We start from the raw sequence: 11,326 nt of genomic DNA on the forward strand, positions 1-11,326 counted from the left end.
GCTAACTGCTTCAGGTGCAGGGCTCTGGGTGGGCCTGGGTCTGGGCCTGGGCTGAAAGTCGCCTGCTTCCTTGTTTTTCAGAGCTCGTGGTGGCCTCAGTCTGTAAACTGATCCCTTCCCCCCCCAAGTATCCCACACCACCCGACTCCGGAACCAGCTCCTGGGGTTCCACAAAGCAGCCCTTCAGGGGGCGTCGGCTCAGGAGCCTGGGGCAGGGACTGGCAGCTGTGACTGCCCTGAGAACCCTGGAGATGGTCTCCACCCCACAGCCAGCCTCGGATGCCACAACCAGACCTCCAGGCTTCCAGTGCACGCGTGCCCTGGAGCCCATCACCCCAGCCCAATCCCGCCCGTAGTGTAAGCCCCCATCCACTGCTGAGCTTGCCTGGATGGTCACAAGGGGTGCCTGTATGGCCATGTGGCCTGGACTCTAGTGTGTGTAGGGGTGGGGGTGCGCCTGGCTTCTGGAGAGGCCCCTTGATGGTGGGAGGCAGGGGGTGGGAATGAGCCAGTGGGTGGCAGAGCAAGGGCCAAGGCTGGCCTCGGTAGGCACAGCCCAGCTCCTTGCCACTACCCAGCTGCCTGCCCCTTGCACAGGCTTGGCCTTCAGGAGAGGAATGGTCAGAGGCACAGTTGGCTGCAGCTGGGGCGGGTGTAGGGTGAGTCTTGCCAGGAGGGCTTCAAGCCTCCCCCCAACAGCTGACCTAGCTGCCCGCCCCAGTCTGCCCCACCCTCATTGGCCACTCTGATCAGCCCCTCTGACTAACCTCGGGCTCTGCGCCCTGAGTCACCCCACTACTGCTGTGTCCAGTCCCAGGTGCTCAACCCAGGTGGCCACAGCGTGGCCGGACCTCCCGTCCCAGTCGGTTTCTCCGTGCGTGGAGGGGGGCAGTCACATCCCTCCTCTTAGGTCTTGGGGCGGGACGCCCTGAAGACCAAAGGAATCATTTCCAACTCTCAGGTGTACAGAAATAGGGTTTGCCTTGTGGACAACGTTGGTTCAATAAATTATGCAGCGGGCACCGCCTGCCTCCTATGCCTTCCTCCCTACTGCGGGGCTGCCCGAACAACCCCGTCACCCCGGGCCCCCACCTCCCCTCTCTCCGCCGTGGCGCGCACCGTTGCACTCCCCCATTCCCACCCCCACAATCACCGAGACTGCGGGGTGAACGCAGGCGAATGTATTGCCCGCCAGCCCGTCGATCCATCGATCCCCGCGCGCGGGCGCTCACACCCGCCCACACGCGTCCACGGTGATGGGCGGGCAGCTCAGGAAGCGGAAACCGTATCTGCTCTCCGCGGTGGTCTGCACCGACAAGGCCACCATGGGGCAATTCCGGTCCACGCCTTTCCGGCACACCTGGGGAGGGGTTGGACCCCGTGAGGCGGGGCGCGGATGGTGCGGGCGCGCAGCGGGCAGCGGCCCCGACACCCCGCACGCACTCGGCGCATTCTCACCTGGACTGTGTGCTTCTTCTTGGCCTGGTTGTCGAAGCCCGGCCTGGTCTCTGTGCGGGACAAGAATGGAAGGGGTCAGGCCGGCCGCGTCCTCCCTGCCCTGCCCCGCCTCTGGGCCCGCGCGCACTCACCGGGGATTGCGGGCAGGGGCTCCAGGGCCTCGGCCTCGGCCCCCTCCAGCCGCCCCGGCCCCTCCCGCCGGTGGAAGAGCTTGTTGGAGCTCAGAAGCGGCAAGAAGACCCGCGTCCTGGTGGGGCAAGTGGGTCCTGAGAGCCGGAGCCGGCACGGCGGGGGCGGGGCCTGGAGAGGTGTGGGCTTGTGGGGAGCACTAGGGAAGAGAGACCTGGGGCGGGGTCTAGGGAGGTGGAGGGGCGGTCCTTGAAGAGAGTCTGGATCCTGAGGGTGTTACTAGCGAGAGCAGGGGAGAAAGGAGTTCCTGGCAGGTGCCCGGCCTGGACTGCATGGGGCAGGGCCTAGGGGAGGCGCGGGGTCTCTGGGAGGCCGGAGAGGAGGCGCAGACCAGCAGAACTCACCGTCCCCACCTCTGCCTCCCGCGGTCTGCCCTGGACCCTCGCGCCCGGCCCTTGCAGGGGGACCGAGACCCGCGCTGCAGCTCGCCGGTGTCGGAGCCCGGCGGGGCCTCCGAGAGCGGGAAGCGGTCGATGGATAAATCGCTGTTGTCGGAGAAGTTCCTCGAGACTGGAGTCACACAGTGTGGCGCCTGGTACTCGCTGAGGACCTGCGGCGCGGGGTGGGGATGGGCGGGACGGTCACTCCAGCCTTGAGGCCTGTCCCCCAGGCCCGGGCCCACACTGACCTCGCCCTTGGGGTTCAGGAGGAGGGTCACGTAGCCAAGGCTGGAGTGGAAGTTAACAGACTCCCGGCCTAAAGACGCGGGCGGGTGCTTCTTGGTGCGGCTGGTCCCTTCGCCCCACACCTGCGGGAACAGAGGAGCCGGGTGAGGACCCGAGTGGGCGGCGGCAGGGTGGGGCATGGCGGCGGTCAGGGCAGGGGGGCGACAAGGGCCGGGTGAGAGGGCAGCCGGGAGGTGGCGCACCGTGATATGGTGGCGCGGCTCCAGCAGCGTGCCGGACGGGAAGCGGTACATGCACACCGGGAAGCCGCGCACAAACTGCTGCAGCACGAAGCCGCCCAAGTAGGCCGTCTCCTCCAACGACTGATTAAGAACGCGGACGAACTTCTCGCGGCGGCTCACGGCCACGATCTTCAGGCAGGAGCCTGTCAGTCTGCGGGAGGGGGCACTGTGACGAGACGCAAGCCCAGCCCGGCCCAACAGCCGCCCAGGACTGCCCAGCCCGCTCCTGCGGGGCTGCGTAGCCCCTCACCTCGAGCGGTACCTGTGAGGCTGGTGACTGGAGTCTTCGCTGGCCTTGGGCAGCAGGACGGTCTGCTCGGGTTCCTCTGCAAGGGTTTTCCGGAGATCTAGGGAGAGGAGGCCTGTCTGCCAGGGGAACCCTATATGAAGCGGCCACTGAGAATGTGCCTGGGAGCCAGCACCTGGTTTGCAGCACCCTGAGGGGCCGCAGGAGAGGGGGTGGCACCAGGAATGGCACTGGGAGGTGAGGAGGCTTAAGAGGCACCCTCTAGTATTTGTGGGCAGGGGGCAGTGCTAGGCCAAACATGGAAAAGGAGTTTCTTCGTAGACCACAGCTTCTGGTTCACAATGCTGAGCCCTACGGGCAGAGCTTGGAGAGGAAGTGGGGCCTTGCCCTGCGCTGCCACCTCGGTCAGTCTTGGGTTCTGGTCAGGGCCCACAGCTGCCTGCGCAGGAGGGCAACGCCGGGTGGTGGTAGCCAGGGAAACCTGCCTGCTGCACCTACAAGTACCGCCTGTCTATCTGCGCTGAGGGTCTTCTCCTGTCCCTTGGTCGGTTGGAAGGAGAAGCAGCTTGACTCCCCAGGCGGGTGCCCTGTCACCTTCTGCACACGGGAGGGAATGGACAGCTGGGAGCTTCTGGTGTCAGAGTCTGTGGCCCCTGAGCTGCTGGAGCCAAAGGGCAAGATGCTCCATTCGACGCTCTTGGTGTGACCGTCCGTGCGCTCTGGGCGGGATTCAGAGTCCCATTCGTTCAGCGGTGGCTGTGGTGGGGGCCGTGGCTGCCTGCAGGCCATGCTCTGCTCACTGGACGCCAGCTTTGGCGCTGGACACCCAGCCCTGTCCCACCCACCTCCTCAGGCAGGCAGGGGCATACCAGTTTGTGTCTGGGTACCTGGGACCCAGCTTCAAAGGAAGGATGCAGGGCAAGAGCCCTTTGGATGGTCGGTCCAGAGACCCCCACCTTGCCCCATTTTACAGATCAGAGAACTGAGACTGGGAGGGTTTAAATGACACATTATCAACATAGGGTAGAGCAGGGACTCTGAGGCCCTCCCAGCCCCTAGGGACCTGTGGCCCAGCTCGTTACTTGTGCTCCAACAGGACGGCTTCCGTGAACAGGTTGGGGTACCGCTGGGCAACACTGTTCCAGTCCACATCCTTCAACTGGAAACCCTGGCCAGGAAGCAACAGGCACGTGGCTTTCGCCTCCCAGTCCCACTGGTCTCAGAGCCCTGGCTGCAGGCAGGGGACTCACTCACCTCCCCAGCGGGGACCAGCTCATTCTCGGAGGAGTCACTAGGATCCATCAGCGTCTCTGCTGTCACCACCTACAAGTGGGGCCCAGAGTCCAGGGTACGGAGAGGTGCACCCCTCCACCACACAGCACCTCTTGCCCTTGACTTCACCAAGGCCCTCAGCACACACTTGCTGAACAGCAGGTGGGCCCGACCACAAGGCACATGGTCCCTGCCCGAGGCCACAGACTAGGACGCCCAGCAGAGGCGCTGGTCTAGAGGAGGCATGCTGGCTGTCCGAGGGAAGTCTAAGGGCAGGAGAGGGGGACCTGGTGGCATGGGCTCACCTCCACACTGCCAGTCTGAGACCGCAGTATGCGGCCCACCCAGGAGGAGCGGGCTAGCTGCAGGAGGCAGGACTTCTGGAAGGTCTGCAGCTCCACCTCCAGCTGCCGCACCGTTTCCAAGGTCTGCAGCAGCTGCTGCTCCAGTTGCTCTTTCTCCTGCTCGTGGGGCAGGGTGGGTGGCCGGGGCCACCACCCAGCCTGCCCTTCTCCAGACCCTGCCCATGTGGGCCAGCCCCTGTCTGGCCTCTGAAACCAGCTCTGCGCACCTTCATCCAGACCGGGTGCTGGCCCTGATCCCAGCCTGGTCCCTGCCCCCCCTGCCCAGTCCCTCATTGTGACTGCCCCTCACCAGCCGGGCTTGTTTCTTCTGCTCCTTCAGCTCCAGGGTCAGCTTCTGCACCTGGTTCTGCAGGAACTTTTCCTGACTTTGGTAGCTTTTGGGAGAAAGGCCTGATCTTAGCAGCCCCCGCCTCTGCACAGCAGCCAAGAGGGGAGCAGGAAGAGCCCTCTCTTCGCTGCCACCAGAGCCCAAGAACTAGGGTGCAGCTGGGCTCCTTGGCTGAAGGGCTGGGGCCAGGCCAGGTCTGGCTCTGACAGGTCAAGTCTGGGTAGGTTCCAGGTGGGGGGCAGGGATTGGGCTAGCTCTGGGCTGGGGCCCAGGTTGGGTTCAGCCCCTACTGACATGCCCAGCGTTAGGGTCTGGATCAGGTTCTTAGCTTACTAACTTGTCCGAGATTAGGGTGGGGATCAGGGCCAAGCAATGACTAGGACTAAGGACAAAGATCAGAGTCAGGGTTGGAGCTCCTGTTGGAGTCCTGATTGAGGTCAGACAGAAACCAGGAATTGGGGCCAGAACAAGGACCAGGTTAGGGCTGGAACAGAGAACCAGTTCAGGCTGAGGGGCTGGTGCTTCACTCCTGACCTCTCTGGGGGGAGCCCAGCCACCTCCTGCAGGATGCGGTAGTACCGACCATCCCGGCTGCCCTGGACAGCCCACCGCAGGGCCTGGATCTCCAGCTCCCTCTGTCCCCACAGCAGCCGCAGGGTGCGGGGATCCAAGGACTCAGGGGCTGCCCTGTAAGGCCAGCACCCCCTGTCTTCATCAGGCCCTGCCCTCTGGCTGGCCTGCCCAAAGGCTGACCACCCTTTCCCACACCCCCCGCTTCCTTACCTCAAGTTGACGGGGAAGATTTGTGAGGACTGGGGCTTGGTGCCCTGCTGGCCTGTGGGAGCCACGGGATTTACCACTGCTCCGGCTGGAGACCCCAGGCCACCATGGACTTGCTCTCTGTCCACCAGAGATGACAGCATCTCTTCCTCAGCCTCCTCAGCGTCCTGATGGAACTTGGGAGCCATTCTGGATTTTCTTGGGGAGCTAGGAGGAGTGGTGAGGCCAAATCTGCCCTGAGCTTTCCAGGGTGTCACTCTCTGATGAGGCCATGTGTGTGTCTACCCAACAGGACACCAGACGGCTCGTCATGTGGGTTTCCACACCTGTGTCAGCATATTCCCTGCTGTCTCTGTTCCCCGTCATACTCACCCCAAGGACCTGAGGTCCTGGCCCTCAGCCTACAGCAAGGGTTCTCAGAGAGCGTGCTGGCCCTTTGCTGTGACTCCTCTATCCCCCTCCAGACCCAGGCCCCCACCCCCAACACTCACCTAAGGCCTGAGCTCCAAGCAAGCCTGGGGAGGGAGGGGCTCTATCTGTTGTCATGGATACTAGCACCCATAAAGGGAGGGGCTGTTTGTTACCAGGAGCTTCCAGGGAGATCCCAGCCCAACCTAAGAAGAAACTGTGAGAGGCTAAGCTGCTGCCCAGCTAACCTGAGCAGGCTAAGGGGACCAGAGTGACCAGCAGGGCCTGCCATGGCCTCCCACTCAGCCCTACTCTGGGAGAGCCTCCCACAGCCCCTTCCCAGCCTGACTTGGGGATCAATGGATATTGGGGGCATTGCTGCCCTGCGAGGGTGCACTGAGTGTGGGGTGTGTCCACAGGTCGGCAGCACAGCACTTCTGGGAATGTGGACCTAGCATGGTGGACTGGGGGGGGCAGGGGGAAGCTGGGGTAGGGACTGTGCTGAACCCTAACCAGCAGAGGTACCCTTCTGAGCCTTCCTACAGGCTCTTTACCCTCAGTGGCTGATGTTCACCTCTGGGAAGCCTCACCTTCCCCCCAGCCCATCTCCACACCTTCTTGCCCACCACCTGGGCCACCTTGTGGAGCCACGAAGACATTCCCCTAACAACGACGATTGTTCCCAAAGCCCCCAGGATAAAAATGAGGCCCTAGACCTAACCCACAAGACCTGGCCCTCCAGCCTTTGCTCCCCACCCCATCTGTATTTTTTCCATCATTCATTCAGACCTTCAACTCTTGTTCAGGTAGGGCCTTCTTGCTCCCAGCGAGTGGAGGGGCACCTGCCCCCCAGCCCCATGGCTGTGTGGCTGGGGCAGAACAGGCTCAGAGCACTGCTGACCCACACAGCCCGCCCTGAGCCTTCGATGGGCCATGGCTGCCCGCGTGGCCGGGTTCTACCGGCTGGGACAGCAGGAGGCCAAAAGAGCTGGAGAGTGGAGGGCAAACTGAAGCTTGGAATCCCACTGCACCGCTGGCGGGAGGCGGGGGCCGCCGGGCTCCAGGGCAGACCTGAGGGCGGAGGAAGGGCGGGGGAAGGAGCTCGGACAGAGAGCCCAGGGCTTTGTCCCGGGGAGCCTCGGGCAGGCCAGACCCCTCCCCACCGGGGCAGTCGGCCTGGCTGGAGCCGAGGGGCCACCTCTCCCGCGGGCCCGGGAGCGCCCTGCGGACACTCTCCGACCCCTCTGCGTCCCGGGTTCGCCGCCAAGGGCCCTGATGGAGCAGGGTCGGCAGGGACCTGCCCTCGGGGGTCCACCAGCGACCCCGCGGCCTGGCCGGGCTGACCCTCCTGCCTTCCGTGCACAGGCCAGGGCTGCGGGGTCCCAAGCCGACGCCGCCTCCGCGGCCCGGAGACCCGTCAGACCGGGCCGCCCCACAGAAGCCGAGCCGGGCGCGGGGCCAGACACCTGCGCCGACGCCCCGCCCGCTGGCCGCCGGGCTGCAGCCGCGCTTCCGCGTTGTTCGCGGGCTTTCGGGAGCGTGGAGCCGGCCGCCCCGCCCCCCGGGCCCGAGGCCCCGCCCACACCTGGGCGCCGCTGGGCGGGGCGGGCGGAGGGCCAATGGGGAGGGGCGGAGCGGGGAGGCGGCAGCCAATGGGCGCGGGGCTGGGGCGGGCTGTAGGCGCCGGGAAACGAATGGGGGCCCGACGGGGCGGGGCGTGCGGGCTGCGGGCCAATGGGGTGCCGGCCGGGCGCGCCCGCGGGCTGGAGGCGGCAGGTTGCGGCGGTGCCCGGGGCGCCCCGAGAAGGGCCGGGTCTGTGCCCGGGTCCCTGAGGCCCGCGAGCGCCCAGGTGAGCCGTGCGGGCCCCTGCGCCTTCCAAGTGCGGGGCGCGGCGGCCGGGCGGCGGGAGGCGGCTCGGGCGGCGGAACGTGTTCCGCGGGGCCGGAGGGGAGGGGAGGCCCGGCACCGGTGGGTGGTCGCACCTGCGCCCTACAGGCCGGGACGCCCGCGGTGGGGGCGGGGCGGGGCGGGGGGGCCTGGAGCGGGGTGGGGCCTGGCCGGGGTTCGGGTTGCGGCCGGCGGGCTCGCCTGCCTGCGTGTTGAACTGCCCGAGCGCGGGCTGGCGGAGGGGTGGCTCGGGGCTGGGGCTCGGTCGGCCCTGGGGAGTCGGTCGGCCCTGGGGCTCCGTCGGCCCTGGGGCTCGGTCGGCCCTGGGGGTCGGTCCGCCCTGGGGAGTCGGTCGGCCCTGGAGGGTCGAGGTCTGGGTCGCGACTCTCCAGAGCCCCAAGGGCTGGAGAAGGTCTCGGGGGGCGTTCCCATGGCAGCGGAGGAAGTAATTTTTCGTGCGGGCGCCCTTGGGCACCTGGGGACGGCAGCCCTCGGTGCCGCCTCACGGGAAGGGCAGTGCCCCTGAGCCAGGTGACTAGGGGGAGGTGGGAGCAGGAAATCCTGGATCTGGTTAATGATTTGCCTTGTTCCGGGATTGGGGGCGGGGCAGGAGCAGGCTGGTGAATGGGAAGCCTCAAAGTGCCTCACTGGGAGGGGCAGCCTAGTGCCCCCTCTGGGGCTGCACTTGACTGATCCCCACCCCAGGAATGTGGGCCTGCGGGTCGGGCTGGGCACAGGAGGGCGGGGCTCAAGTGGAGGGCCAGCAGCCCTGAAATGGGGGGGGGCAGGCAGGAGGAGCAGAAGAGAGCCACCTGTGGTGGGACCCTGCAGACCTAACCTGTGTCCTGCGGTCTTTCCCCAGGACCGGGATGCTCTTGGGGCTGGCCACTATGGAGCTGAAGGTGTGGGTAGATGGCATCCAACGTGTAGTCTGTGGGGTCTCGGAGCAGACTACCTGCCAGGAAGTGGTCATTGCACTGGCCCAAGCAATAGGTGAGTCCATGTGAGGGACAGACAGGCCAAACAGGTAGAGCTGGGGATGGAGTCCCAGGTCTGGTTTCCTCTTCCCCCAAGGAGGGTGGGCTAGTCACTGACTGCTCTTACCCTCCCCCAACTCCTTGAGCCCAATAGAGAGTGGAGGTGGCTGGCTGCCCACTCCTGTCCCTCCAGCCGTCAGCAAGACAGACAGTGGGGCACACAGACTGACCCTTCCCCCTTCTCCAGGCCAGACTGGCCGCTTTGTTCTCGTGCAGCGTCTGAGGGAGAAGGAGAGGCAGATGCTGCCCCAGGAGTGTCCAGTGGGTGCCCAGGCCACCTGCGGCCAGTTTGCCAGTGATGTCCAGTTTGTTCTGAGGCGGACAGGGCCCAGCCTGGCTGGGCGGCCCTCCTCTGACAATTGCCCACCTCCTGAGCGCTGCCCAGTTCGTGCCAGCCTTCCGCCGAAGCCACGGCCAGTGCTGGGCCGGGAGCCTGGCAAAACACTGACCTTCAGCCTGGGGCTCCCTGAACTGGCCCCACACCACACACCCCCCAATCTTGCGGCCACTGTAGTAGTGCCCACGCCAGGCTGCTGCACAGACCTGCAGGGCCTGGAGCAGAGGGTGCAGAGGAATGCGGTGGAGCTGGGCCAGGAGGCCTTCTGGGAGCAGGAGCTGCGGCGGGAACAGGCTCGGGAGCGTGAGGGCCAGGCCCGTCTACAGGCACTGAGTGCAGCCACCTCAGAACACGTCGCCCGGCTGCAGGCCCTGGATGCCCAGGCCCGTGCCCTGGAGGCTGAACTTCGGCTGGCAGAAGAGGCCCATGGGCCCCCCTCGCCCACAGCATCGGCAGCTGAGCGGCTGCGCCAGGACCTGGCCTCCCAGGAGCGGCAGAGTATGGAGATGCAGGGCAGCCTGGCCCTGGTGAGCCGGGCTCTAGAGGCTGCGGAGCAGGCCCTGCAGGTGAGTCCACGGGACCTGTCCCCTGCAATGTCTCGGCCTGCCCATGGTCCTATCCCAGGACACAGATGCTGGGTGGTCTCAGGTCTTACTGGGGAGGGCCACGAAGGCCTATCACCATGCCCCCTGAGGGTCTCCTGTGCCCCAGGCCCAGGCCCAGGAGCTCGAAGAGCTGAACCGCGAGCTCCGCCAGTGTAACCTGCAGCAGTTCATCCAGCAGGCGGGGGCTGCACTGCCGCCAGCCCCACGGCCTGAGAGGGCCCCCGCTGGCACACAGGTCAGAGCCACTCTGGAGGAGGGGGGGACGATGGGGTTCCAGCTCAGCTCCAAGCTGACCTGCTTTCCCCACAGGACCTTTCGCCTCCAGCCAGAGAAGTACCACTTCTGGGAGCTCCCCGGAATCCCATCCTAGTGCCCAGCCTGAGCCCCGAGGGTATGTCTGCACCCCCTGCACCGTCTGGGTGGGGTCCTCCCATAGCACCCAGCCTGCTCAGCCATGTCCTCCCCACAGTGGCCCCCACGAGGCAGAACTCCTGGAGGTAGCAGCTCCTGCCCTGAGCAGTGTCCACTGCCAGCCTGCCCAGCTCCAGGCTCTGGTGACAGCGAGACCAGCCTTGCCGGATGACAGAAGGGGACTTAGCAGCCACAGTGGGATTCTTTTGTCACACAGCAAGAAGGCTCGCACCCTGGGACTAAAACAGAACATAATGGAGGGGACTTACCCCAGTCCTTGCCAAGTCTGCCAAGTGTCCCAAAGTAATATGGGGCATGGCCAGCTCAGGACTCTCCAGGCCCCAAGGGCTGTGCTCCTTGTTGGGGACAAGGGACACATGGACGGTGTATGACCTGCGGGGTGTGTGTGTGTGCGTGCATGTGTGTATGTGTGCATACCTGTGTGCGTATGTGTGTATTACCTCCCCTTCCCCAACACTAAGACCTCAATAAACTGCCTGAAGCAGCCTGAGGCTGTGCTGAGTAGGGTCTGTGGGGTCTGGAACTTGAGGCTCCATGCTATGATCACTGGGGAGTACTGGGGAGTACCTGGGCCGCTTGGCGCCTAGCTGTGGCTGGGTCTTTGGCAGGGATATCCTGAGGGACCAGCAGTCAGTAGTGTCCAAGGCTGAGTCTCCTGGGGCCCCACATTCAGGCTCCTCTGCTCTGCCTATCCTGGTGTACTTGGCTCAGCCTGAGTTGCAGCCTCCTCCCCTCTGAGCCTGATGTTGGACATCCTGCGCCTGGGGCCTGGCCTCCAACCTGCCCTGGGTTCCTGTCAGGACCCCTGTGCCTCTGCTCTGCACCCCACCAGCAGGAGAAACTAGGGCCGCTTTGGGGTGGCTCGTGGAGTGAGGATGCCGTGGACAGACCTGCCTGTCTGGTTTATTGAGTCTTCCTGTTAGTCTGTGGGGGCGGATCCTGAATGCTTGTCCCTCATCCCCAGTGGAGCTTCACAGGCTCCTGTAGGTGTGGCCATGGGAGCTGGGGTATGCAGGGACTGCCCTGCCTTCTGTCCCCACCCCTACTCCCCGCCTCAGCTGTTTCCGCAGTGG

At 65.3% G+C, this 11,326-nt stretch overlaps 3 protein-coding genes across 8 annotated transcripts in view; 2 read left to right on the plus strand and 1 right to left on the minus strand.

Annotated features, from left to right (window-relative positions):
- Window positions 1-1,028, plus strand: part of LRRC56 (leucine rich repeat containing 56) — a 27,432-nt gene extending 26,404 nt beyond the window's left edge. For 2 of the 3 annotated variants that reach the window (XM_064287495.1, XM_064287496.1), the window contains one exon: window positions 82-1,028. In XM_064287495.1, the coding sequence (XP_064143565.1) occupies window positions 82-356 (275 nt within the window). In that variant the 3' untranslated portion in view covers window positions 357-1,028. The remainder of the gene's footprint in view (window positions 1-81) is intronic. The other variant, XM_064287498.1, reaches the window with a different exon arrangement.
- Window positions 1-7,407, minus strand: part of LMNTD2 (lamin tail domain containing 2) — a 22,422-nt gene extending 15,015 nt beyond the window's left edge. Inside the window, exons 1-14 of one of the 4 annotated variants that reach the window (XM_064287494.1) lie at window positions 5,550-7,407; window positions 5,289-5,471; window positions 4,728-4,803; window positions 4,379-4,534; window positions 4,056-4,124; window positions 3,884-3,969; window positions 3,287-3,579; window positions 2,805-2,901; window positions 2,516-2,705; window positions 2,276-2,395; window positions 1,992-2,197; window positions 1,590-1,705; window positions 1,459-1,508; window positions 1,160-1,360 (exon numbers count right to left, since the gene is read on the minus strand). In XM_064287494.1, the coding sequence (XP_064143564.1) occupies window positions 1,229-1,360; window positions 1,459-1,508; window positions 1,590-1,705; window positions 1,992-2,197; window positions 2,276-2,395; window positions 2,516-2,705; window positions 2,805-2,901; window positions 3,287-3,579; window positions 3,884-3,969; window positions 4,056-4,124; window positions 4,379-4,534; window positions 4,728-4,803; window positions 5,289-5,471; window positions 5,550-5,734 (1,959 nt within the window). In that variant the 5' untranslated portion in view covers window positions 5,735-7,407 and the 3' untranslated portion in view covers window positions 1,160-1,228. Of the gene's footprint in view, window positions 1-1,159; window positions 1,361-1,458; window positions 1,509-1,589; window positions 1,706-1,991; window positions 2,198-2,275; window positions 2,396-2,515; window positions 2,706-2,804; window positions 2,902-3,286; window positions 3,580-3,883; window positions 3,970-4,055; window positions 4,125-4,378; window positions 4,813-5,288 lie in introns of those variants that run through there. The other 3 variants (XM_064287492.1, XM_064287491.1, XM_064287493.1) reach the window with 3 other exon arrangements.
- A 309-nt stretch (window positions 7,408-7,716) lies between these two features.
- RASSF7 (Ras association domain family member 7) lies at window positions 7,717-10,435 on the plus strand. Its single transcript, XM_064287499.1, has 6 exons — window positions 7,717-7,804; window positions 8,705-8,835; window positions 9,067-9,782; window positions 9,928-10,056; window positions 10,131-10,212; window positions 10,291-10,435. Exons 2-6 carry the CDS (start codon window positions 8,712-8,714, stop codon window positions 10,320-10,322), a joined length of 1,083 nt encoding a protein of 360 aa, XP_064143569.1. The 5' UTR covers window positions 7,717-7,804; window positions 8,705-8,711; the 3' UTR covers window positions 10,323-10,435.
- Window positions 10,436-11,326: the final 891 nt, after the last annotated feature.

This window comes from Loxodonta africana, chromosome 7, assembly GCF_030014295.1.
Source record: "Loxodonta africana isolate mLoxAfr1 chromosome 7, mLoxAfr1.hap2, whole genome shotgun sequence".
NCBI lineage: Eukaryota > Metazoa > Chordata > Mammalia > Proboscidea > Elephantidae > Loxodonta > Loxodonta africana.